Source organism: Daucus carota, chromosome 3, assembly GCF_001625215.2.
Source record: "Daucus carota subsp. sativus chromosome 3, DH1 v3.0, whole genome shotgun sequence".
NCBI lineage: Eukaryota > Viridiplantae > Streptophyta > Magnoliopsida > Apiales > Apiaceae > Daucus > Daucus carota.
Genome location: NC_030383.2, coordinates 35023825 through 35050968, shown reverse-complemented (window position 1 = coordinate 35050968; position 27144 = coordinate 35023825). Strand labels below are relative to the sequence as shown.

The following is a 27144-nucleotide window of genomic DNA, read 5'->3' as shown; positions in this document are numbered from 1 at the left end:
TTATCGAGGAATATATTAAGGAATATCAAAGAATGTCAAAGAATATCGAGAATATCAAAGAATGTCAAAGAATTGCAACTATTAAAGAACATCAAGGGATATCAAAGAAGATGAAAGAATATCAAGGATGTCAAGAAATGTCAAACTATCTCAAGGAACATCACTGTCTCTTCACAACAAACCTTTATCACACATCTTGAATCAATACCAACTCACACCAATAATCAATATTAATGTCATCTTAGAATTTGAGAAATTGAAAATCTCATTTATCGAAACTTTGGTCGAAAGGATATCATGATAATATCTCACTGATGAGAAAAACAATCCAAAAGAATCTTAGTTGAAGAGAGGTATTGCCAAGGTCTTCTCAGATTTTCACTCTGCTTCAATAAATCATTGTTCGATATATGTCTTCTTTTCAACGTTCTCGATAATCGATCGATGTTGACTCGTAATAGCCTCGTAAGATGTCATCGTAGACGTTATAGTTCATAATAAGTCTGGCCCAAGTAGTTCACGTTCTCATGTTTCATCCAGTTGCCTTTGAATTCCATAGCACGACACGTAGCGTATCTTCTATTTTCTGACTCGTCAACCTGTGGGTTATGGGCCCACCTTGTCCCGCTTAACTTAAAGCGTAGTCGTCGAGAACTAACGTTCTAACTTACTTGTAGACATCATCTCTAATAACTGGACTCAATTCCACGTACTCTCTATCATTCACTTCTCACCTATCAACCTCTATCTACCAATCTCTCCTTCTAATCCAATACAACTCATACTCTACACTTACTGTTCATATCTTCACTCCAAAACAATATACATCTTTCAAATATCTGACATGGTCAACATACTATGAACCATGCATTTATATCATCCTCAAATCAATACAATAATCTAATTTCAAATATGCAGTATAGTCAGAATACTCTGAACTCTGCATTTTCACCATTTTCAACTCAGTCATTCATTATCAAACTCTTCTGTATAGGTCTAATACTGACCTTTCTCACAATTCATCATCTCAATTAGTCAACATACTAAAAATCATATGTCTAACTTAGGAATCAAAATCTCTTTAAACTTATGCACTCAACTTAATCATTTAACTAGATTCTATTTCTCTATCACATCCCTAGACTATTTCTAAATAGTCTCACAATACCTCTATCCGAGGTCACCCAACATTCTTCTCTAGAAAACCTATAACTATGATCTATATTCTAATTTCAAATACTTATAACCTGTTGCTCTGATACCAACTGTGACAGTCCAGGAATCCGGGGGTCTGGATTCTGACGTCACCACACAAAACCCTTTTTAAAACACTTGTGAAACCCTGTATTTTTATTAAAGATAATGAAAATCCACAAGAATTTAAAACTTGAAACATTTAATAAAAGATTTGTATGAGAACATAAATCAAATGATTTCAAAACCTGAATTTTAAATTTGAAAACCATCATAAAAGAACTTTTCAGAGAACATTTAAACTTTAATAGCTGATTCGAAAGAGAACATTTTAACCCCCAAAAACAACAGGATCGCTTCCAGGTTACAGTATTGAAATTAGAATCCACCACTAATACTACACAACATCCCTTACCAAATCAGATCATCTTCGATAAGAAGAATCACTGTCAACTTACTCCAGCCATGACTTACATCTGAAACTTCATAGCATAACTCTAGCTAGCACCAACCTTATCAACTTTCCTGAATACTCCTCGACCACTGGATCCTCAACTCTGTCTCCTCGCCTAGCATTAGCCTTATCCACAATCTCAATCAATCATCTTATCTTTCAGCCTTTCTGAAATGGTTAGAAAGGAATAGCAAGGGTGAGCAACAATGCTCAGCAAGTAATAATAAACAATGATAGTTCTGAAATGATATAACAGAAGTTCACGAGTTCAAGATATAAGAGAATTCAACCTGAGTTCATGAGTTCATGGTATTGTATAGAATGATTTACAATACCTTGCATCATTTAAACTGAGAAATTCAATCTTTCCAAAGAATTATTGAATTGGACTATTACATTTTAATTAAAACCAAGGTTAGGCAGCTGATCAGTTCCGCACTAACCCCGAGCAGGCCCCGCCATGCTCTATCACTGGATCCAAGGCACTCATTGGCCTAACATGACCACGAATCTGGTCCACAGGTTTATATAAAAACAATAATCCAATTCTATAATTCAATAACAGGTCAACGTATAACAACAGAACATAACCACAATCAATATCCATGATAAAATAATTCCAAATCAAACATTTGATAATCAACTTTTCATAAACCAGAGTCCATCCTTCCATAAATCATAATCCAGGAAATCCTTAACTATTCAGTATCCTCCATTATCGGCTAAGCAACTGAATTTAGCCTGCTAAACCAGCATGACAATGGCGGGTTGAATAATCAAGAAGATCCCAAGTCATTCTAGGTTCTAATCATCACTGAGCAACACATGCTTCAATGACAATCTGAACTTCGAATTAATTTGTAAAACTGGAATTATCTGAATTTTTGAGGATTAGAAAAGGATGGATAAAAATATTTGCACTTGCCAAATATGAAAAAGAGAGGAACGAATATTTGCAACACATACGAGAATAATGGATCAGAATAATCGCAAGATATCCAAAAGAAGGGTATAGGATACTTGCCTTAAATCTGACTCCCGTCTCACAGCTCATTCTCAACTTTCCACTTTCACAATATATGCATCTTATAATCTCTAGACCATCTCTAGCTATACTCTATTCGCCACAGCACTTCGCTTACTCGACTCATTCTTTATTCGCTTTGGAACACCACTTGTCCTTCTGAACGTCTTCGGTCATCCACGTCTCGTCCAATCCTTAACGAGAATAAGATAATAATATAATCACTAATCAATCGATCGTATATACATATCACGCATATCGATACCCACTTATATACCCCTTTAAACTTATCACATATCACTTAACACGTAATCATGCTTTGACTCTACCATATAGTCAAGTCATATTCCACATAACATATCACAAATCAGTTATCATATAAGTCCTATCGAAAATTTGACAGCATCTCGTCTATTTATTAGACTATCCACATGTTATCCTATCTCCATCAACAATCAACCAACCAAATCCAATCACCATAATCCATATGTTCTTATCCAATATTAATCAAATCATGACACTATGTCATATAAGTCATTTATCACATATATAATATCAGGAATAGACATATATATCACGTACTCATCAATTAATAGCAATCAAATAACATATAATCACATTGTGCACATTAATCAACAATTATTCACATTCTCGACTCCATCATATTATTATGTCATATCAAACTAGACTTTATAAGCTTTCATCTCTCTTCCGTTTCACTCGATTCCGACTTACGGATCAAAAGATATGTTTAAAACCGTTTTCTCACTATTATATCGACACATAAGACATCCAACCAATAGCAGACAACACATTACACATTAAGTCTCCCATCCCAATTGATGTCAAATCACTTCCTGGGTTTAAAATGATTTTTCGGGAATTTTCTGGAATTTTTAAACATTTTTCGGAATTAAAATCGATAAAAGAATCACTTTTCGAATAAATAATCAAATCCCAAATACTTGAAATTGGACTTGAAATCATTCATAAACAATTATCGAGCCTTGAAAATAATTTGTAAAAATATTTTAAAGCTCGAAACTATTTTTCGGAATTTTTAAATCAAAAAGGATTAATTAAATCCAATTAATTAATCAATTAAAATCAATTAATAATTAATTAAAATAATTAATCAATTAATATTTAAATTAATTGACTAATTAAAATAATTAATTACTAATTAAAATTAATTAACAAATCAAATTAGATTTATTTTTGAATAAACAAATATTTAAAAACAATTTTTGAAATTTAAAATAATTAAATAAAACAATTTTTGAAAATTAAATTCAAAAGGTTTAAAGTGTAAACTTTTAAAACTTTGTCGCAGGGTTTAAACTGCAACATTTCAAAAGTTCAGGGGGCTCTTTGTCAGAAATGAAACCTCGGTACAAAAACTTCATCATTTTTAAAAGTTGGGGTACCAAACTGCACTTTTGCAGCGGTACCCCCCCCACAGTCGCCGGAAAACGCCGGAATCGGCGTTTCAATGCTCCTTTCCCCACCAGAAACTGCAGAACTCAAATACGGACCACCAGAAACATGCATATCGCGTCAACACCACTCAACTCAGCGTGTTTTGGCCGGAAAAAGGAAGAACAATCCCGCCGGCGGCGGGACTGTTTCTCAGATTCCGGCGGCTCAAAACCGCGTCGTTCACCACTTCCGATTACACCTACACGACCCCTTTCACATGCTAAACACAGGGGTGACAACCAAATACACCCAGATTAAGCCAAAATGAAACCCCTGTTTTTCAATTAAAAACATTCAAACGAACTCAAGAACACTTTCCGAGAATTAAACACAGATTTCTATATGTTTCCGAACTCCAAATTCAACGTATAATATACCAAAATGACGAGGAAAACATGCTCTACAACATGGAATCATCAAAACAATCAAACAAACACGTTTGCAAAAATTCACTATTTAAATCATATTAATTCGAAATTTAAAGCTTCAATTACTCCCTACCTGTGAATCTCAGGTTGTTTTTGATTGCAGATATAGATTCTACTCTTCGATATCTTCGATTTGACTATTCGCACGCTTGATTCTGACTCCAATAACGCCTTCAAATCCACGTTTGATTATGAAGAACACGAAGAACGCCGCTCGGTTTCTCTCGGTATTCGTGCAGAGAAACTGGTGAAATGATTTTACGGGTGAAAATAAGCTCTAGAAAGGTATATTTATATTTACAAAGAATTGGTACCCCTTTGGATCGTTTATGACATGAAAATACGTATTTAATATCTTTATATTAAGAAAGTGGGGTCCAATCGGTACTAGTTTTCAAGATAATCATCAAAACGGGGCTTTTTAACTCAATTATTGGTCTGCGGGTCCCACTGCAATTATTACATGATAAGGATGAAGAAAATATCTCGGTTCACGTTTATCGAGACAAACTGGATAATTATCAACAATTCAAATACCCGCAAAACTCCGCCGGACCGACTCCGGGAAAAACCGTACTCCGGATCGAAAAAGTCAAAACACGAAAAGTGTCCGGAATATTCAAATTAGGCTAAAGGTCAGTTTTGTTGAAACTTCCGGGAAGAAAATTTACTACCTCGTTACGAGTGGACGGTTTTACGGAAGTCAAATAATTAATCAATAAATATAAATATACGCAATTAAATCCGTAAATCGATTATAAAATCATCTAACATTCCATAAATCGATATGAAAATATCCAAATAAACTATATTTTCTCCTGAGCATATAGAAATTGAAATCTCTCAGATACGAACACATATGAGCAGTCAGCTCAATAAACTGGATAACACAAAATTCACAAAAATTCATATATTAATCATATAATATTAATAATTAATCATAACTAATTAACAAACAAATTCACCACTACCACTTCATCACATAACACATATACTCACATAATATTCATACAGAATTTTTATATGAAAATCCATTTTGAAATTACAATTATTTATCAATAACACAATAACCCGGGGTTTAAATATAAAACCTTGAAAACTCATTAAACTGGAATAAAATATTAAATCTTATTCCTTTCTTTTTAAGAAAATCATTTATAATATTAATAAAAATATTTTTAAAATCCGGGTCATTACAGGTATTTGATTTTACGCGTCTCTTTTAACTTAAGATGTTCCATACTATATTGTTAATTATCGATAACGAAATATGAAAAGATTGATTGGTTGATTTATATCTGATTTTATAGATCTCCTTAAATTATAACATGAAAAAAAACATATTTTAACATTTTCAGTAAAATATATATGTTCGACATAATTTTTAATTAGGCATTTGACGAAATTAACTATTAAGAATTTACCATCTGTTAAATAAAAAATCTATTTAATCATATCATTCTATCATAATTTTATTCTCACATAAATATTAGTTTAAGTTAAAATATATACGATAAAATAACAATTTTATAACCGCCCGTGCATTGCACGGGTTATAAGCTAGTATATATATATATGATGAATTAGTTTTATGATATGAAAAAAGTAATAATAAATTAGAATTAATATCTAAATCTTGTAAAAAAATTGAAAATTTTTGTGTAATCAATTGTTTTAAAAATAATAATAATTAAATTTTAATATTGATATTATTAGTTGTTTTTTTTTTGTTTTTTTGCCAACTTAATAAATATCTTAGTTAAATCTTAAGCCTAATAAATATGTGAATTATTGTTTTATTAGTGATGTGTATTCGTGAACATAAGTTTTAGTTCTCAAAAATAAAATAAAAATATTAAATATTTTATTATATGTTTCAGTTTTCCCTTCAGTTGATTTGATTTATGAATTCTGATTTTAATAACAAAATATTTCCATCATAATATTAAATTATATACAACAATCCATGTATGTTTAGTTATCTATATTAAGCACACATCATATTACAAAATCACAGTGAATATTAATTAAATAATATTTGATTTTTTAAAGAACAGGCCTCATTCTAAAATATTCCTAAGGCCCTCTAATTTCTTGAGCCGGCCCTGAAAAATATAAACCCTGACTACCCCTAAATAAGAGTATAGATATATATTATTCCATTTTCTTTCAATTCAAGGAAGAAACTTGCCTATGAAAATTCTGCACCATAAAGCATTATTTCAGAATTAAAAACTCGAATGGGCAATATATACAGCTCTTATTTTTTCAGGTTAAGTTCATCTTGAAAATATTAAATGATGATATGTAATTATTTTTGCACGAAAATAAACTTCGAATCCTGATCAAGATCAACCTTTGCACGAAATTTGTGTTTCTTTTGAGAATCAATTGTGCCCACATTTTGTTCTCGCAGCACAACTTGGCCATGATTATCACTAGAGGGTTTTAGTTTCTTCCATCTCTTTTTGTCACCCTTTTCTTTGGTTGCAAGTCTAACTCTTTTGCCAACTTTAGTGTCATGATTCTTGGTAAAATCCTCATCACTTATATGGAGTTGTGATGGACCCTCCTTAGGAAACGATGTTATATTTATGAAGGGCCTTTGAGTACTTCCGCCCAATCTCCTCTTCATTTTTACAAACGAGTACATATCTAGCCTTTTCAATGAGGTATAGCTCTCTTGAGAGTTGCCATCTAGCTTCATATTCAGAATGGGACGAGTTTTCTTTTCCATGCCCTTATCAGATATCTTCCCAGCTTCAGCAGTTTTCACATTCCTACAAGAAGATTCAAGTATATGTACAAGTCTCCTCAGCCTTCTTATTTTTTTTGTCGATATTCGGGAAATTTGGGATACTTACTTGGATATCTTTTAAGCTCTTGAATGTCTTACGATAAATTGGGGAAGAGCATTGTTTCTCCACTTTTTTTTAACTAAGTCTAAATTTACAGCTTCATTATCTTCGACTTGAAATAAATTACATCAGTCTCCTGCTGTGTTTACCAAGTCAAAATTTAAAACTTGCTTGCATGATTTAATAACAACCACATTTTGTCATAATTTGTGAAGAATCAGGAACAAGTTTTGAGCAATTCTTCCTAATACAAGTCCTCATTGTTCGTGCCTTACAAGTGTAATTGGAATTGTACTCATCAGTCAATTTTCTTTGAACTTGGGATTTTGTTCTGGCTTGTCTGTACTACTATTAGGCCTCTTTTTAGGATTTTGCTTCAATGGGGTGGCACTATTACGCCTTTTTCCAACATTCTGATTTGACATTTGTGCATGGGCTTTGGCAGTGCCTATAAAGGATGTCGGTCCACAATGGCACTGGAAATATACTGACTGCTACATGTCTCTTCCTAAGGAACCAGGTAATAGCCTTTTTGCCCTGGAGTAACACCGTATTTCATACTACTAATGCTTCTGATTGCAGGAACCGGGAACCGTATGCGCCTTTGATTGGGCCACACAAAGTTTTAAACTTGGTTGGGCAACTAATGTTTCTTGTTTTTTTGACAGAGAAATCACTACCAAGAAGCCTCCGGGACCTTTTCGATTCAGAAGTGTAAGTTGCACGTTGTTGTACATACTACTATGTTGACTACTTGGTTGGGAGACTAATGCTTTTTTGCAGTCAAGTTCTCGGAGGCGCCACAACATCCACTCTATCCACTGTAATCATGCAGGCAGCAAGGTGTTGGACTCCATGCTAGCGTGTTCTTGGAGTGCCGGGATTTTTGTGTAATTTTATGTTAGCCTCCATGATTCAAGAATTTAGTTTTGTATGTCTTTTCAGCTATGTAACTCCAGTGCAACGGGGGGCCTTGCAAAGGGCTGAAATGTATTTGACTTATGTAGCTTTTCTAATTTTGGGATGGATGTATTTGTAAGTTATTTTAAGTTTTTCTTAATTAACTACTTGATTATGTTGATTCTAGTGTTTACTTGTTGACTATATTCCAAACTATCCACATTATTAGTATTATGTACATATGTGTTACAACTCTTAACAATGCAATTGCTCTGTTAAGAGTTGTTCACTATACTATACATTACAGATATTGAGCCGTTTTCATAATACTTTGTAATTGATCTAGCAATTGCATTGATAAACTACAATACTGAATTACAAATCATCAATTAATATTTCAAGATGAACATTAATATTTCAAGATGAACTTAACCTCAAAAAAGGGATTCGGGTTTTTAATTCTGAAATAATTTTTTACGGTGCAGAATTTCCATTGGCAAGTTTCTTCCTTGAACGGAAAGATAATGGAATAATATATATTTATACTCTTATTTAGGGGTAGTCAGGGAGAAATTAATGTTTATATTTTTCAGGGCCGACACAAGAAATTAGGGGCCTTAGGCAAATTCTAGAATGAGGCCTAATCTTCAAAAAATCAAATATTATTTAACATTATAGGTTAATATTCACTGTGATTTTGTAATATGATGTGTGCGTACTAAACATACGTGGATTGTTGTATATAATTTAATATTATAATGAAAATATTTTGTTTTAAAATCAGAATTCATAAATCAAATGAACTGAAAGGAAAACATAAAAATATAATAAAATATTTAATATTTTTATTTTATTTTTGAGAACTAAAACTTATGTTCGCGAATACACATCATTAATAAAACAATAATTCACATATTTATTAGACTTAAGATTTAACCAATATATTTATTAAGTTGGCAAAAAAAAAAAACGACTAAGAATATCAATATTAAAATTTAATTATTATTTTTTAAAAAAACAATTGAACACAAAAAATTTCAATTTTTTTACAAGATTTAGATATTAATTCTAATCTATTATTATTTTTTTTTCATATCATAAAACTAATTCATCATATATATAAATTATGAATTTTGGGGCCTCTTTATAGGGGGGCCTTAGGCCATTGCCTACATCTATGAATTATATTGGATTTTTAAAATCTATGGATTCTTTTTCATTTTATATAGATTTTATATGGGTTCTTTTTCAGTCTATGTGGATTTCGTTGGATTTTATTGTATGGATTCTATGAGATTCAATGAGATTTTTTTTAAAAAAAATCCCAATTGGTACCTATTTATTTCAATAATCTAATTGAATACACATGACATTCATATATATATATATATATAGAACATGATATTTTATTATAAAAAAGACACACTTGTCTTTTAAAAAACACCAGATATATTATAAAATGCTATATAAAATAATATTTAATAAGAGAATAAATATCTAAGTCACTCATCAGTGCATGTGTTCTTCATCATTCTCCTCCTCGTTATCCCCTTTCTCCACGTTATCCCCTTCGTCCTCATTTGTAGTGGTACTAGGTCTATTATTCCACATCGAATTTGCAATGGTAGCTAGCTCTCCAGTTATTAGCTTCTTCCCGTTGTTGTTGACTTAGAAGATTTGGTTCATAAAATCATCATCCATGTCTGAAAATTGGTCATATGTACTTTCAACCGAAAATTCATCAGAGAGGCATTCTTTTTGAAAAAAATTATGTAATCCAACACAAGCTAATACCAACTCTGCTTGTGTTTGCAATGAAAATGGAGATGCTACTTCAAGTATCGTGAACCTTGACTTGAATACACCAAAAATTCACTCAACCACATTTCTCAGAGATGAATGACGGAGATTAAAAAGGTCATTTGCATTTTTTGGGTGACGACCTTCACCATCAAAATCTTTTAGATGATATCGGACACCACACAGAGGAGCTAAAAACTGACAACGATTAGCAAATCCACAATCTACAAAAAAATATTTTCCTGAAAATAAAGTGTATAATACGAAAGTGTGAGATATACAATAAATTAAACAATCATTTATATTAGACCAACGAATATTGGTATTCATTTCTTCTTCATAATGCATCATTTAACAATTTAGAATCATGTGCCGAACCTTCACATCCATTAAGTATGTATATGAATTCCAAATCAAAGTTGCAAGTAGCTAAACCATTTTGAGAATTAAAGTCATGCTCATTACGATAGCTACTTACTTCACGACCTCGTACCATAGCTGGGATATGAGTTCCATCAACTGCACCAACACAATCCTAAAAAATATTTTATATCCACGAAAAAAATTAGAGTTTCGAAATTAAATCAAATCATGGTTAGAATAATAGATTACAATTAAAATGGTACCTTAAAGTAAGGATAAAATCTTTTACTCTCTGAAATTTTAAAAGAAACACCTCCAGGCTTTACCATCAATTATGGTGCTATAGTGTTCAAAGCCTTTAGAATTTTGTTGAAATTTGTACTAGTTGCAAAATGTGAGTGATTAAACATTTGCCTGACCTTAGAATAGCGATCATTGTGTCCCACAATTAGTGAAAAGGTAGCTACAATTTCTTCAACAGATACAAATCTTGTATCTTCCAAAGAAGCTCCTTCTCTTATTATATTACACAGCTTGAGAAAGACATTATGATACATTCTGTGTAATCACGAAAATTATGTGGATCTTCCTTCATCAAATTATTTACAAAACGATACCTGAGTCTCGTTACTGGCCGTCGTGTAAGAGAACGGTGGATAGGTTCATGTATCATACTTAAATAATCTCTCCTAGAATATATGCTCGCAAGTCTGATCTTTGTGTGGGCTATGTTAGATCCCTCCTAGAATATGTCAATGCCATATGTAAGGAGACTTCTATTAGTGTATCAAGATTTAAGGAACTAGACTTCGAATTACTGCAACATAACAGGTTATTCCCTCGTTTCCTCTGTCATTGGTTTCATGTCTATGATGCATCAAATTTCTCCATATACAAGACAACAAAACTTAATCTGACACTAATGAAACACATATATCAATTCAATTTTCGAACTTAATTAACATTTAAGAGTGGTGCTAATCCCAAAACAAGCTGTGCAATAACTTGACATTAAAAAATGCAGGTCATTTCTCGATTCGTACAATGATAGGACTCATTTTACTGATATATTAGTTCTACAAGGTATTTGAACATAATTATTAGAGTACTTTTTAACAAACAGGTTCAACAAAGACAGAAACACAAAAAAATTCCATGTTCATGAAAGGAAGAAAGAAAATGAAGTACAAACTATGCACTTCAGAGACATTATAAATTCTCTAGTTTCTTTTAGAATCTTCTTATTTGTTCTTAAGGCCTAGTGGTGACTAACATAAAAGTAGAAGTCAATTTAAGTAAAGCATATAAACACAAGTCTTATTTATCTCCTGCTGTACTCGACTTATCTCTGACTAGCCAGCAGCTCAGAATTTCAGACTAAGAAGTAGCAGTCTCAAATTAATGAAAAAGTACTTACTTTTGAAAACAAGAAAGATCCTGGGATTTTGCTGCTCAATTTTTTATTAATTAATTGCCAACAATTTAACACCTTATGGCCAATGACAGACAGATGTCCCATATATAGACATGTTCAGCAAGCTACCTAACCCACTACATGATAATCTAAAAATGTTAAGGAGAAAGCACCTGAAGATCCAAGTTTGGTAGTTTTAAATGTAGCTTGTCTAAGTAGCCCAACAATAGTCAGAATCCATTTTTTATCCGACATCCACCAATTACAGACATGGTCTGCAACAATTAGAGAGATCTGTACATGTAGAAATGAATGAAGATGTAAAAAGTAAAGCATATCAGTAGATTTGACAATCACATAATTCATACACCCAATCACCACAACCAAAGCATATAAAAATGATCAGCGATATTCCAGGATTATCAATAAAAATGAATTAAAATAAAGCAAGATAGCCATCGTAATTTTATTCTAACTAAACTCTGATAATCATATACCCAATCAGAGGGAACTTCTTCCAACTCAATGTCAATGATTATTAACAATTATTCAATAGTTGTAAAATAAAATTATAAAGATTATTATTTGCCCATCATGCGAAATATCCAATTTGGTCTTTCTTCGGGAGTCGTTCTCAATAAACCATCCTTTTTCGTTTTGGTGTCAAGCAAGTTATATGCCTCTAAACGAACATCTTCACTTAAATTTGGCACCTCCTTAATAGCTACCCAAGCTGTATACACCCTTTCACTTTCCTTTTTTTGCAATAAGACATAAACCCCTTTAAAATTTATGGTGAGTTTAGCAAGATTTTCTAAGTTATCACTTTTAAGATTGTTGCTACTTGAGTTAGAACTTCCCTCGTGCTCGCTTCTGCCTCTTCGTTGGAAGTTTTTTCTTGGGCAACTCAAAAACTTCAGAAGAACCCATCAGTGACGAATTGTTCTGTTCAAACTCCTCAAGATCATAAGTCAAGTCATCGGTACACGTGTCTTGCACTTCACTAGCTTGTAATGTCCTTGCATCAGTAGCATTACCCAATCTAATCGAATTTTTACCAATTGCGACACCGCCTCCAAAGCAATTAGGAAGTCCTCATAATCATCGGATAACCCATCGCGCAACCTTTTATCTTTTGGATGAGCCTGTCCAAAATTAACAATATTACTCAAAATCGTTGGACTACTATCACGCTTATAAAATATAGATATGAGATTTGGATTCACCTTTAGGTAGTCATCCCATACTTCATTGGGAGCGGTAAATGTTACGTACGAAGTATCATTTATGCATCAGGAGATCATCACAATGAAGCGACAAGGAACAATGCAGTTGACAGAAACTGATGGCCGCATCAGCAACTGATAGAACCACATCAGTAAGCGGATACTTGATCAGTATCGAGTATAATCAGTATCTAGAGATTGAGTTTGAGAAGGAAAAGAAGAAGATTGAGTAGCTTATTTATAGATATAGGCTTGTGGTTGAGTAAATCAAGTCAATAATTGTAGAAGCTGTGTACTATATAAACACAGATTATTAGGTCTTAAGATTAGGAGAGTAAGAAGCACAAACACGAGTAATATTTTGTGTAACCTAGCAGCTTCTGAGAATGTTGTTTTCTTGAGAGTGTATTGTAACAGTTCTTGTAAGTGATCAATAAGAGCTGAGTTAAATTGAATCTTGATTGTTGATTATTCTAGCTTATTCGACATTCGATTGATCAATAGATAACTTCCGCTTAAGTCTATTGATTCAAATCAAGGCCTAACAGTAAACTTCTTTGAAATTGAGTTATAACCAAAACCAGAATTACATTTCAAAAGAGTTGAATAAGAGATCCATCAGCTTTTAAACCATTTTAGTTGACTATAATAATGGTAATAAGTTTTATTACAGCCAAGTTTTGGTTAAGAGCGGGATGAATTCTATCTTCCACGATTTGTTCAGTAAAGACACCACTATTGTCACGTCATCCTCGATTTGCAGCATCAACCATAATTTCTAATAGTGCTTTGCTCTCTTCCTGAGTCCATTGACTATAACCTTTTCGTTTTAATAATTTGTGCATCATCCATAATACTAGTGCATTATCAACATGTAAAATGACTCATCATTAACACATACAATACCAAACAAATAGATAAACATGTATATGCGGGTTATTTATAACAAATATATACGAAAAGCATACAAAAAGACACAAACATATGATAGTGGGGTTTTACATGTACCTGTGATAAAAGAAAGCCGCTGAAGAGAAAGTGAAAGCTGTTGAAGAAAAGCCCGTAGTGAAAGTGATGAGAGGAATATGATATATATATATATATATATATATATATATATATATATATATATATATATATATATATATATATATATATAGTGATTCTGTACTTTGATTATTTTTTTTTCATTTCATTCTCGAATCTGCTAATTTGTCAATGCAATGAAATCTTACCTCTTGATGCCCGATTTCATGATGCAAATTATACATATAAAATCTTCTCCAAATGCTTCAAAATCAGCGATGCAATAAAATCCTTGAATATTTGGATGTCCAGAGATTTCGATTGATTTTTCAGAATCCCAATTGAAATACCTGCAGATTTTAAAGCATATTTTCAAATCCCAATTGAAAGCTTGCGGATTTTAATACATATTTTCAAATCCCAATTGAATACATGTAGATTTTAAAGCATATTTTCAAATCCCAATCGAGAATACCTTCAGATTTCAAAAATCCAAAAAAATCCATTAAAATCCTAATCCAATACACCCCCTTAGTGTTGTTTATCATAGCTTGACCTTGGAATGGTACAGTGCGCAATGTTGATAACACAGTGACTTCAAGATGTGTAGTTAAATAATGTGGCTCATGCGTAATTTGAGTATCTTAACTACTCCTTCCGTTCGAGCCGGTTGTTTACGTTCACTGCGTACACGGAATTTGAGACTTCTATAGTTCCATATTTTTAAACTTTTTTTGAATAAAAGTTTAAACGTCAAACTTTTATTTAGGAATTTTTTTTTAAAAAAATGTATTATGAAAGTATACTTTATAGGAGTCTCAAAATACGTGCCAAAATATTAACGTAAAGAACATGTTGGGACAGAGGGAGTATCAATTAAGCAAAACATGTGTCTAAATTATACTAAATCAATATACTCTTAATGATTACGAGTGAAAGCTTTTCAAAATAACTAACATTCGACTAATGGGTAAATTTTTTTACCAATCCTTTCACATATCTAACCCATTTAATAAATATTTTACCCATTCACTAAATGGATAATTAAGATACAACTTATGTGCATACCAATCTATCTACCTAATGCTTGTTGTTATTAACGTGCACTATTCTGGAAACTGTTTAATTTTTGTATGACAGATGGAACAAAATCAAGGTAATAAACGTGTGATTTTAACCACGTATCAATCATGTACAGTGAGTAGCAATTCAAACCTCACACTTATCTTCGATTTTGCTAGATAATCTGATATATTGGAATGATTACTGTCATGTTTAGATTCAACATTGATGATGCCGTAGAACCAAATTCTTTTAGATAGGAGTCGTAATCCATTACGATGTCGCATGTTTTATCATGAGTGTATAACTGTAATGAAACTCCTTTTGTGTATAATTGTAAGGATTCAATAAGTTAATTGATGGACGACTTTGATGATGACACGTCTGGAAACGATTTAAACGGAGGTATAGTCGATTCCATTGATCCATGATATTAATTAGTAGAATATAATTTTGTAATGTGTGTATTTTGATCTTTTAAAAAACTTTGATAACAACTTGAAAAAGAGTTTTAGGATCTTCAAATGATGAATTTGGATGAATTTGGAGGAGGTGAGATTTAATTATACACCATGTTTTTGGTTGTGCAAAACATGTTCTAAACAACCAAATTTCTAATACTACACTGTCAGAATCAAAGCCACGTTGTCATCGTAATGCACTTGATGCCTATTTGCATCAACGGGTGAAAGATGCATAATAAAGGAGATTCTCGCTTATACTCAAGTTTGTTAACTATATAGCAAATATTTTAATCCTGCATACAATGATGCTTGTTATGTAATTTTGCAGCAACTCCTTTCAGAGACAATAATGATCATGATCATAGTCCACTTTTTCGCAGGTTAAGAACATCCGGACATCAGTCAGCGGTAATTTATCAAACTCTGTTTTATAAAACTATTATCTTTTGTATATTTTTTAACTAAAAATCTCAATTATTAAAAAATAACATTAAACAATATAGCAACTACCTTTTTAACTACAACACGTTATCTTTTTCTGAATCCTAACTAAAAAACCGATTTTCTACAAAGAACACATATAACATGCATATAAAAAAAATAATATTATTATATATAATTATTAATATACAACAGTTGATATGTTATCACTTTAAACGGATCTATATTAACTATTTATACTATACTATACTATATTATTATTATTATTATTATTATTATTATTATTATTATTATTATTATTATTATTATTATTATTATTATTAAAACTAAAATATTGATAATTTTATTGGTCGGTCGAGTTTTATCGGCCGGTCGGTATTATTCTACGAGTCTTCTTAATATATATAATAAACTCTTTATTATCAAATAAGCCAAAACATTTAAAAATTCAGTCAGTGTGATCAGTTTTTGTTTCAATTAAATCTAAAATATAGACGATAAATTACATATGTTATAAATCATCGTGCATATCATGGGTTATAAGGTAGTACCCTGAATTTTATTAATTTATTAAGAATATTAATCAATCGAGATTTAATATATAGTATCAGGAATAAAAATTGATAATTAATATTAATTTGTCATAATAATTAGTTAATTGATTATTCATTATATAATTAATTATATATTTTTATTATAATTTTATCTATTTGTAGATTATAGTTCAATTTAATTAAAAATTAAGTAAATCTTATTAGTTCCTGATCCCTGTTTCTACGAAGCCCTCGTGCCTCGTATAAATTTCACACCCAGTTCTATCTATTTAAGTATTTATTATGTTGTTGGTGAAAACTTGAAAAACAAGAGTACTTATTTTCTTTCTTCCATACCTTATTTATAATCTCATCAGAAATTTGGTAAAGACAACAATGGCCACAAGTTTTGCACACAATCCAATCTTGTCTACTAGTTTGTTCAACCACTGTGAATTTAACAACAGAATCTGCAAATTTAATAGTATAAGCAAGAACCCAAATCAGAATCATCAGTACACGACAAGGGTCAGAGCTATTAAAGAGAAAACAGAGCAAGTTAGTTCTCCAGATGAAGTTACTCAGAAGTATGGCCTTGAAGCTGGTCTCTGGAAGGTAATCCCTCTAATTTTTTTGTTGTTTTTTGACTTATAGTTGTATGCAACTTGTAAGATGCTTGTACTGGCATCCATCTCGGGATGAGCGAGAATCGGACCCGGTTTGAGTTGGGTTATAAGTACATAGGATGAATAGGATTGATATTTTACTTTATAGGACTATACCAATATTTGTTTCTATATATTCGTTTTAGTTGTAGCCAGAATTTTCAAATATAATTAATTCCAATCAAGAAGAACGGTTCTAGTAGTGTAAGAGTTTGTATTTGAGTCGAGAAGTATGTCTTGTAAAAGGGTTTTATTTCGAATATTTGTAGACAAAGCGAGTTGCCTGAATAATTTAAACGAGCTCAATACTATGGTGGAGCTCGACACATAAAATGAACAATTCTAGTTAAGATTACTTGTGAGTCGAGATGAGTTTAAACGAGCCCATTCAAGTTTACTAGCAAGCTATAGCCCTACAAAGGTATGTTACCAAGGGGAGAGCAAAATTGCACTTGTAAATATTCAAAATTGTTGATTATAGCAAAATTCAGTGAATCCTATCCACTACCCTTCTTCTACAGCAAGGAGACATGTGCTTGTTAGCATAGGATTTGTATGATTGAAAATTTATATATAAGAAAAAGGTTAAGGGCACAAGTCGGAATCCCTGAGTACTCTATAGTGAGTACTCTATAGTGGCATCCTTGCTGATAAGTTGGTCATATCTTATAATATTTCATAGATCATCTGCAGCATATTCAACCATTACCTTTTTTGTTGATTTTTGGTCAATCTTTATATTATTAAAATCTTAAATTTAATTTCATAACTTTTGGCGGAGCACCTAAGATTACAATCCTTTGTTTTTCCTTTATAAACTGTATCCAAATGCATAACACCTAAGATCCTAAGCATGTATCAAGTTAAACAAGGTTATTTTTGTGATAGCAAACAATGAATATGTACCTTATGCCAATTTTTTATGTGATTCGCCAAAATCTCTCACTCTTGTGTCAGGCAATTTGGGAAGAAGTTACACTATATTTTCAATTTTTAGCAATTGTGTTTGTACTTGAGATATCTGTACTTGATTTCTATTACATTAGTGATCCGGTCATTCTAAAAGTGAAAAATGATCTTTGATTATTATTCTAGAGTACTTCCTCTTCAATAAATCTGACAGGCACATAAGGTAATATAACATAATAATTACAATCCACAAGTAGAGTTCTAGAAGGATTCTTGATAGCCTAATGGCAATTGGCAAGGCACTTCCCCTCTTTCTTTGATAACCAAAAATATCGAATTTGAATTATCATTTCACCCCTCATAAATATACTTTGAAATATATTTCATTGTCGGTAGCATACCACCAAGAAAAAATCCTAGATTACCTCATATTATAGTGTTATTCCGAATTTGGTGTAATCTTTTGGGTCGTGTTCACTTAGAAGAAATGAAATTGGGAGAAAATGAAAAGAGATTTACTCTTTTATCAGGGTCACGTTGATAATTCATATTCTATTTTTTCTTTCATTCATTTCTTAACTATCTTAATATCCGCCAATTTTGGAAGGAATGCTTCATTTTTCTTCCTTATGCTCCCTACAAACTTCATCATTAAAAATTTCTACTTGTATTAGTTCACTTCTCTCCCACATTCTTCCTTCTCCCTGCTACTTGTTTATAATTTTTCATTCCATTTCTCCAAGTGAACACGATCTTAGTGTTTAGCACACGATCTTAGTGTTTGCACCAAAAGAATATAAGTTTTGACGTGGAGTTGGAATAAGTTTTTATACAAAAAGTGTAAAAGTTCAATTTTGAAGTTGGGGTAAAGATAGTCTCAGTACTTTAAAATATGTGTTTCATACTGGATCATATAGTTGAGGAAGTAACAAGTACAGTTAAAACTTGTTTCTTTTCTACTGATACGAAGTTCATTACAGATATTCAGCTCAAAGGAGGACGAAAATGAAAACGATGAAGGAAAGAAATCCAAAGGAGATCAAGCAAAGGATCTTCTAGCAAAATATGGAGGAGCATATCTTGCCACCTCCATTACTCTCTCCTTGATATCCTTCTCACTCTGTTATGTACTGATTGGTGCTGGTGTCGATGTCCAAGCACTACTTCAGAAGGTATGTCCATTTGAACGCGTTCTGTTTATCACTATTCTATACAAGAAACCGTGACTCTTTAGGTTACTGAAATGCATTTTCTGCAGCTGGGAATTGCAACAAATGAAACAGGCCAGAAAGTTGGGACTTTTGCTTTGGCTTATGCTGCACATAAAGCTGCCTCTCCAATCAGATTTCCTCCTACCGTAGCTCTGACGCCCATTGTTGCTAATTGGATCGGGAAGAAAGTTAAAAAAGAAGACTAACTTTGTAGGCATACCGTCAACATATATGTATTATGTATATATGGTACATTCCTGTTATCATAAACTTTACGGTGCATCTTTTTAGCTCCAATATTCTCTCGTACTTGAGAGTAACAAAAAAACATGATTCAGGTATACAAGATGCATAATCTTGTATTAGTCATCCAGATGCACTATGCTGGATGTAGTTTGTCGCAAATATTGAACATTTGCAAGCGATCTCTTGTAAATTGGAAGTATTCTGCAAAACTTTCGCTACATATGCCTTGCTTGTGTTGATGTATTATAGTAGTTTGCCATGTCAGAGAGATGTCATAAGCAGTCCATTGTATGTTGAAGGGAAGTTGATGACTGCCTGATAGAAACGTCTTGTGACTATAGCATCTGAATGCACTGCTTAGAAAGAACCATGTAATGTCATCACAAGGGCGAAAAGATAGAACAAAACCGGACAATTTACATTTCTTTGCTAGTTGTAAAATGCCAAAAATGGTCAACTCTTCTATTATTGCGTTAATTCCTAAGCACTCCAATGCCAATCATATGAGTCATTTTCATCCAATTTCTTGTTGCAATGCAATTTATAAATGCATTGGGAAGATGATAGCGCAAAGAATGCTCAGAGTTATGTGTTCGCTTGTCTCTTTGAATCAAACAGCCTTTGTACATACCAGAAGCCTTGGTGATAATGTATTCCTTGCCCAAGCATTATGTCGTGAATCACGTTTGCAAGCGACTCGTGATTATCATTTGGATACCGGTCCTTCTCGTATTGCTTGCAAGCTGGACATCAGAAAAGCGTTTGACACGCTTAATTGGTCGTTTATTCTCAAAGTGCTTGGGGATTCCTTTAGTCTCTCGAAGTCTAAGTGCTCGAGACTGTCAGCCGTTGGTTCAAAGAATTTGTAGGAGGATTGAAGTTTGGACTAACAAATTTATAAGCCAAGTTGGAAGGCTTCAACTTATAGAATCAGTTTTCACTGCTTTTCATGGTTTCTGGGCTCGTTTATTATTCCTTCCTGTTCAAGTCGAAAAAAGAATCACAGGCATTTTTGCTAAATTCCTTTGGGCTGGTATATCTGACAAATGTGTTTATAAGGTAGCTTGGAAAGATTGTTGTTATCCCAAAAAGGAAGGAGGATTGAACCTTCAAAATATTCATCTGTGGAATGAAGCTGCTACGGTTTATCAACTTTGGAGGATAATTGTTGAATCTGATTCTCTTTGAATTCACTGGTTATACTTAGACCTGACAATCATGTCGTGTGCTGGAAAGTGAAACCCATATCCAACCCGTTTCGGATTCGTGTACTGAAAAGTTCTGTTGAGGAGCTTTTATTCCTTTATTAATTTTCTTCTCTCGCGGGGTAATGCCCCTAGAAATGTACAGTATTATTCTTTTTTCTAATTTAAATCCTTTACTTACCAAAAAGCAAAATAAAAGAGACAATGAACACAGCATAATACTCACGTCAGATGGGTCTAAAACTAACCTGTAACCTAATCAGAATTTTAACGATAATCCATACTAATATACAGAAACTATGGATTTAATATCATTTTGTCATTCATACTAAAAGCCGTCATTCGCGCTTCTATATGTACAGTGAACCAGCTGCTCCTTTCATCAATCCTAGCTTGCAATAATTGTCTTTCTTCCCGTCAATCTTGCAAATAACACCTTGCGGATGCAATTGCTTCAGAAATGAATCAAGGTTATTCACGAAAGATTGATATCTTTGAATCTAGTTGTAATGGCGGGTTCACCTCCCTGTAGTGTTGGGGGGAGAAGGCAACTCGTCAGGCCTTGATATTGGAGGCGTGCTGACACTAGCCATCAGAAAGTCATCGTGAAGTGGCTCCAACTCGTTCCATTCAACCCCAGCTGTTCTTCGGAATCAAGGAATTAACTCTCTTTTTTAGAAAATTAGGACCAATGAGACAAACAAAGAAAAACAAATTAGTAAGCCTTAAGAAGGATACACTCTATTCTCCACATGTCAGTGATGCTAACTTCAGCATCTGTTGAAAGCCAGTAATCTGCATCATTCTGCAAAGGCCAAAGTAGATAGGATATTACTAAAGTCTACTAACAGAAGTTAGCTGTGTACTCTTGGAAAATTATAAAAGCAGATAAATTAACAAGGATAAATAACGTGATAGATACTTATTACGACTTAGACAAGGATGACTAAAGAACATATTAAAGTGCCGGCTTACATCAACATCTGGAACTATCTTCATAATTCCATTAACAATGTCATGGGATTCATTTTCATTTGGGCATATAGTACGAGTTTCTTGTCCCTGCATATCAGTCGCATTTTCCCTGCTTTCCTCGGGCACAACTACTGTAGCTTGACACTCTGTGACCGGTAATTCTGGAGGAATACTTGCTGGAGCCTCAACACCATTAATCTCCTCAAACTTTTCCTCGAATTGACTAGAATAAACAAGAGTTATCGTAAGGAAAGATGTATATAAGGGAGAAGATAAAGGTGAGACAGTAGGCAAAAATGACTCATACTCAATGAAGTACCTAACAAGATAGACATCTATAGGACCCATGGTACTTCTCAAGACCACTCGATATCTCCTTTGAGGATAGTCAACGGCCTGGTTAAAAAGAAAAAAGACTTTCATTTACTGAATCTGGACGTGTATACACTCATACACACACTTGCAAAGTTTACCTCATCAGGATCTGGAACTTCTAAAGTGGAGCCATGTGGAGCTTTAATTGCGATTAAGGTTTCATTCTAGAGAAAAGCAGAGAACAACATACTTAAGTAATAATACAAGGTGATACAATAAACAACATGAAAGGATGCCTCTAACCAGCAGCCATTAAGCTACCAAAACAAATTATAGGTGCTACTTTGCAAATCACCTGGAAACAAGGCAAGGACTTTATATCTTCTTCAGTTACGAAAAGCCACCTACAAAAGTAAGAATGGAAAACAATGAGAATGCATCACCATAATTATGCAGCCACTAAATAACCAAATGCGCTTAAATATCTATGTGAGGATGTACAATCAAAAGCCACCTCTGATTATTCTCATCTTCACTCAAGTCCCTCAACCTTTCTTGCATTTCTCTGTGATAAAGCAACAATATACAAGTATCAAAAAAGCAACTCTGTATAAATAAACACGTATAAATCTCTTCTCAAACATATAACACACCTTATTTTTTCATCTAATCTAATCTCCTCCATTGAAAAAGTTTCAATGTCTTCCTGCACAAGGATAAATGACCATAAGAACAAATACTTCATCCCATATACCTCTCTCCAACTTTTACGATTTAAATACTAATTAAAAAAAATTAACAAATAAAATATTTTGATAATAAAAGCAGATCACTATAGTTTTTATCTGGAGTATTGTACCATGCAACTTGATATGTAGCATTTCCCCAGAAACTCCATATACAAGGAAGGAATGTTTAGGGCATATATGATTACAATGACAAAAGAGTGAATTAATGAAATTGTTTGAGCTCAATAACAGAGCTCCTACATCTCATGTACAGACGCACACAAGAATACCACAGCACTGAGGGTTGCATTCTGTATTGTTAAATTTTTGAAAAAGCGTAGTTTTATATTGGTAAAGAGACATATATAGGAAGACACATATCCCTCTATTCTCACTTGTATATATAGGGATTACAAAAAATTACCCATAGAGTATACCTGTAAGGTACCAGTGCTCTCATCAACATCCCCAGGCCTTGCAGAATCAAGTCCCCTAGTTACCAGTAAATTTTTGTTCAGTAAAACACAGACTAGCACACAAATAGAAAGAACGGAATGTGGTTTCATCCAAGCAATTAAAGAATATACATACTTCCATTGTATTCTGTTCTTCACTGTCTTTTCTATGAGACCAATTCCTTCTAAAACATTTGTTATGTCATATATACGTCTCTTTTGCACCTGTAAATAGCATTAACTTTTCAATAAAAGAATATAATAGCATATGACTACGATATACGAATACGCACCTCCAATGTGTCTGCAGCATTATTTAAATCAATAATGCCATCTTCTGCATTTTTTAGCAGGTTGACAAACTTCTTTGTTAAAAGGCCTGATAATTATTCAACAGAACACTATCATTAGTTTCTTCTATTGTGCTTAAATATACAAGGGAACAAAATAAAGGTCAAAAGGTTAAGAAACCGAGCTCCTTAATGATTACAATTAAGAAATAAGGTGGCTTAAGGGTGGATAAGAGAAAGAGAGCTGGAAGGGGTAAAAAGAAATGAAGCATGAGATATCGATTACCTAAAGAGCTATCATAACGACATGGACCGGCTGGAGTGAAATTGTTGCCAAGAGGAGAACCTGCAGGTTTGACAATAAAGACTTAGTTCTCATGCTTCAAATTATCTTCTACACGGACATCATCTCTAACTAGATATTTCACCCAAAAACATTACTAAGGTATTTATACATCTGAATTAAGTTTTAGTCAAACGGCAGCAAAATTGCTATTAGAAGACAACTTCAATTTTGAACAAAATACTCACCGACATTTGCTGCAGGAGTTTCGGATCCAGTTTGGTTGGACTTGGCCATCCTTGGAACTTTACGTGCCTTCACACTTTTTCCTGACACGGGTGTTTGAGGAGGGAAACTAGAATTTGAGGACCGTCCACCAAAGCCACCTTCAAAGTCCGCCCCTTCATTACTGCGCTTTAACGGCTGGAAATGCATTTAATTCACAAACAAAGCACAATAAGCAAAAAAGGAAGTCTTGAGTGGAGATAAATGAAATCAGAAGAGTAAAGTTTGTACAACTACAATCCATATAACTTGGATACAAGGAATCAAGCTGAAAGTAAAGGAAGAAATTACTGAAACAGGAACTTTTTGTCCGGGCACAATATATATACCGCCGACAATGCATAAAATTTGATACACACTAGGATTTGGTCACATGTTAGCGACTTATGTGGAAGCATGGTTAAGTAGGGTGTAATAACTACATGTCTGTTCCATATATGGAGACAAACATATATATTAGGACAAGTGAAGATTATCGAAACTGTAAATTTAGAGCGCGGAATCATTTATTCAATTACATAATGTGATCAAAATCAATAACATAGAATACTTCAGGTGACTATTCTCAGTAATATCAGCATGGAGACGTCAAAAACCAACTTCGTATTAAGTTGTACGTGGAATTGAAAACATACCAACAGATATACACTCATAATACTTTGTTAATATATCAAGTTATTAAAAATTTGAAGAAAAATTGGAAACATGCACGCAAACATTATGCTAATCCAGTCAGGAACCATGTAGAGTATCTTGCTACTCATACATTGAAGCGCATCTGCTCAAACAATCCTCGTCTTTTCCCCCGTCCCAGACTTATTAGGCAGAAAAGAGTTTCAACAGTGATTATATAAGTCTCTAGGGACTAATTTCATCAACTATCTTAATATATACGCTATCAACTGTCAAACATCAAGTGAAACATATAGAACAAAAGATAACTACAACATTGCACATGACCTAAGCTAATTACGAACCAATCATCTGGATATAGATGCATAATTTATAAAGCAAGTCATAGTTCACAGAATAACAAAGCAATAGTACACTAATCACCAAATTAATATGCACAAAGAGCTGTAGAGATCCCACAAGACCACAGTTTGTCACTTTGACAAAAGTGACAAATCGTGAACAATTAACAACTAATCATTCACAACATCTTCTGAATATTTCCTATACTTTCTTACTTAAGAGTACAAAACACAAGGAATCAAGTCAATCCAGACTCACAATACCACAAAACCACACAAAAGTCAAACCTTTAACATCTCAACAACTATAAAATCCAAAAGGGTCAAATAAAAATCCAATTTTTACCAGATCACATCAAAATTCCGCCAATTACAAAAACACAAACACAAACACACATAAAGCTCAAATCTTTACAAACTATACTTACAGGAGACTTAACAACAAGAACATCAGGCTCAGGAGTAAGATGACCCACAGAGGAGAATCTATAGTAATCACCAAAAGAGGGCTTAACAAGAATCTGCTCAGGAGGCTGATTAGGAGCTCTAGAAGTAGAAGACATACTCAATTTTGAATTTGAGAAAAAGGGGGTCAAGGGGCTTGCTGTAAAGCTGGTGGGAATTGAAGGGAATGAAAATTGGTGAATTGGGCACAAGGGAAATGGGGTTGAAGAAAGGGGGGAGTGAGATCTGAAAATGGAGAATTGGGGGAGAGAGATGGAGAGAGAAAGAGAGGGGAGAAAACGAGGGAAGAGAGGAATGAATGAGGGAATTTGGTTCGGATATAAAATGTGGAGGGAAATTCGATATTTATTTTATATCACATTTGCAAACACCAATTTATTCGTTTTTAATATAACATAGCTGCCATAGCAATTTGTCGATTGCATGTTTATTTATTTTTTACGACTAATTATTAAAAAAATTTAACAATTTGTCTTAGTAGCACAGTCAGATGTTCTAAATTTTATCAAGAAAATTGCGGACCCTCATATCCGGGTGATAAATGAATAATAATTTAAAAATGTAGTTATGAATATACGCCATTACGACGTGTGTTTGGTATTTACAAACTTATTATTCAAATATTTTAACATTTTAATATTCATAATTCCCCTTTATTTTATATTATATCTCATGTAATATGTAGGTGATTTTTAATATTTTTATGATATTTTTTTTTTAAAATTACTCTAATATTTTATAAATTTATAATATTTTAAATTTTGCAAATTTTAAATAATGAATTTATAGATATATTTATAATTTAAAATATTTTAAATTTTATAATTTTAAAATAATTAACTTATAAATATATTTGAATTTTAATGTTTTTTTAGACGTAATTTTAGTAATTAGATCCATGGGACATTTTTAAAAATAGGCTCAAAAAATGTAGTTAAATTATGATATTTAAAACTATTATAACTTATATAGGGCTTAGCCATGAAAATGAATTTAAAATTAAAAATTTTAAAATCCCTCACATCTTAATTGATTTACGACCCAAAACTTTTAGTATTTAAGATGTAATAACAGATATAGTATAAATATGGAAAAAAAAAAAAAAAACCATTCAGTGAACGTAAAATTTTTACTTTGAAATCAAATAGAGAGTATAATGAGAAATAAAACATTGAGTACCTCGGATTATCACACTCTCTCCTTTTCATTTTATCTTATAATTTCATTACATGACAAGTATTTGAAGATATAAAATATAATTTTATAATTATTTTTAATCATTTTGTATAATTATCTAAATATTAAATTTATATTCAAAAAAAAAAACTTTTCTAAAAATAATTTGTGAAGTTATATTTTGCAGAAGTTTTAAAATACATGTCTAGGTCCCGTTCCGATACAAAGAATTTGGAAGTATATTTTACTTTGTTCTTTCAAATTCTAGCCAGGCAGAGGGAGGGATTTATGAACAC

The 27144-nt window shown here is 32.6% G+C and overlaps 2 protein-coding genes and 1 long non-coding RNA gene across 3 annotated transcripts; 1 reads left to right on the top strand and 2 right to left on the bottom strand.

Annotated features, from left to right (window-relative positions):
• Window positions 1-1468: 1468 nt before the first annotated feature.
• LOC135151083 (uncharacterized) lies at window positions 1469-4831 on the bottom strand. The gene is made up of 2 exons (XR_010289552.1): window positions 4653-4831; window positions 1469-2866 (listed from the first exon to the last, which is right to left on the bottom strand). It is a non-coding gene; the product is annotated as an uncharacterized LOC135151083 (long non-coding RNA).
• A 12132-nt stretch (window positions 4832-16963) lies between these two features.
• On the top strand, window positions 16964-19919 carry LOC108211288 (uncharacterized). The gene is made up of 3 exons (XM_017382847.2): window positions 16964-17281; window positions 19221-19412; window positions 19499-19919. Exons 1-3 carry the CDS (start codon window positions 17063-17065, stop codon window positions 19655-19657), a joined length of 570 nt encoding a protein of 189 aa, XP_017238336.1. The 5' UTR covers window positions 16964-17062; the 3' UTR covers window positions 19658-19919.
• A 1176-nt stretch (window positions 19920-21095) lies between these two features.
• On the bottom strand, window positions 21096-25992 carry LOC108211471 (transcription factor E2FB). Its single transcript, XM_017383079.2, has 14 exons — window positions 25636-25992; window positions 24197-24371; window positions 23952-24011; window positions 23669-23754; window positions 23512-23600; window positions 23358-23412; window positions 22846-22898; window positions 22707-22757; window positions 22548-22596; window positions 22351-22416; window positions 22197-22273; window positions 21878-22100; window positions 21641-21707; window positions 21096-21542 (listed from the first exon to the last, which is right to left on the bottom strand). The coding sequence occupies exons 1-14, from the start codon at window positions 25768-25770 to the stop codon at window positions 21421-21423; spliced, it is 1308 nt and encodes a 435-aa protein (XP_017238568.1). The 5' UTR covers window positions 25771-25992; the 3' UTR covers window positions 21096-21420.
• Between the last annotated feature and the right edge of the window lie 1152 nt (window positions 25993-27144).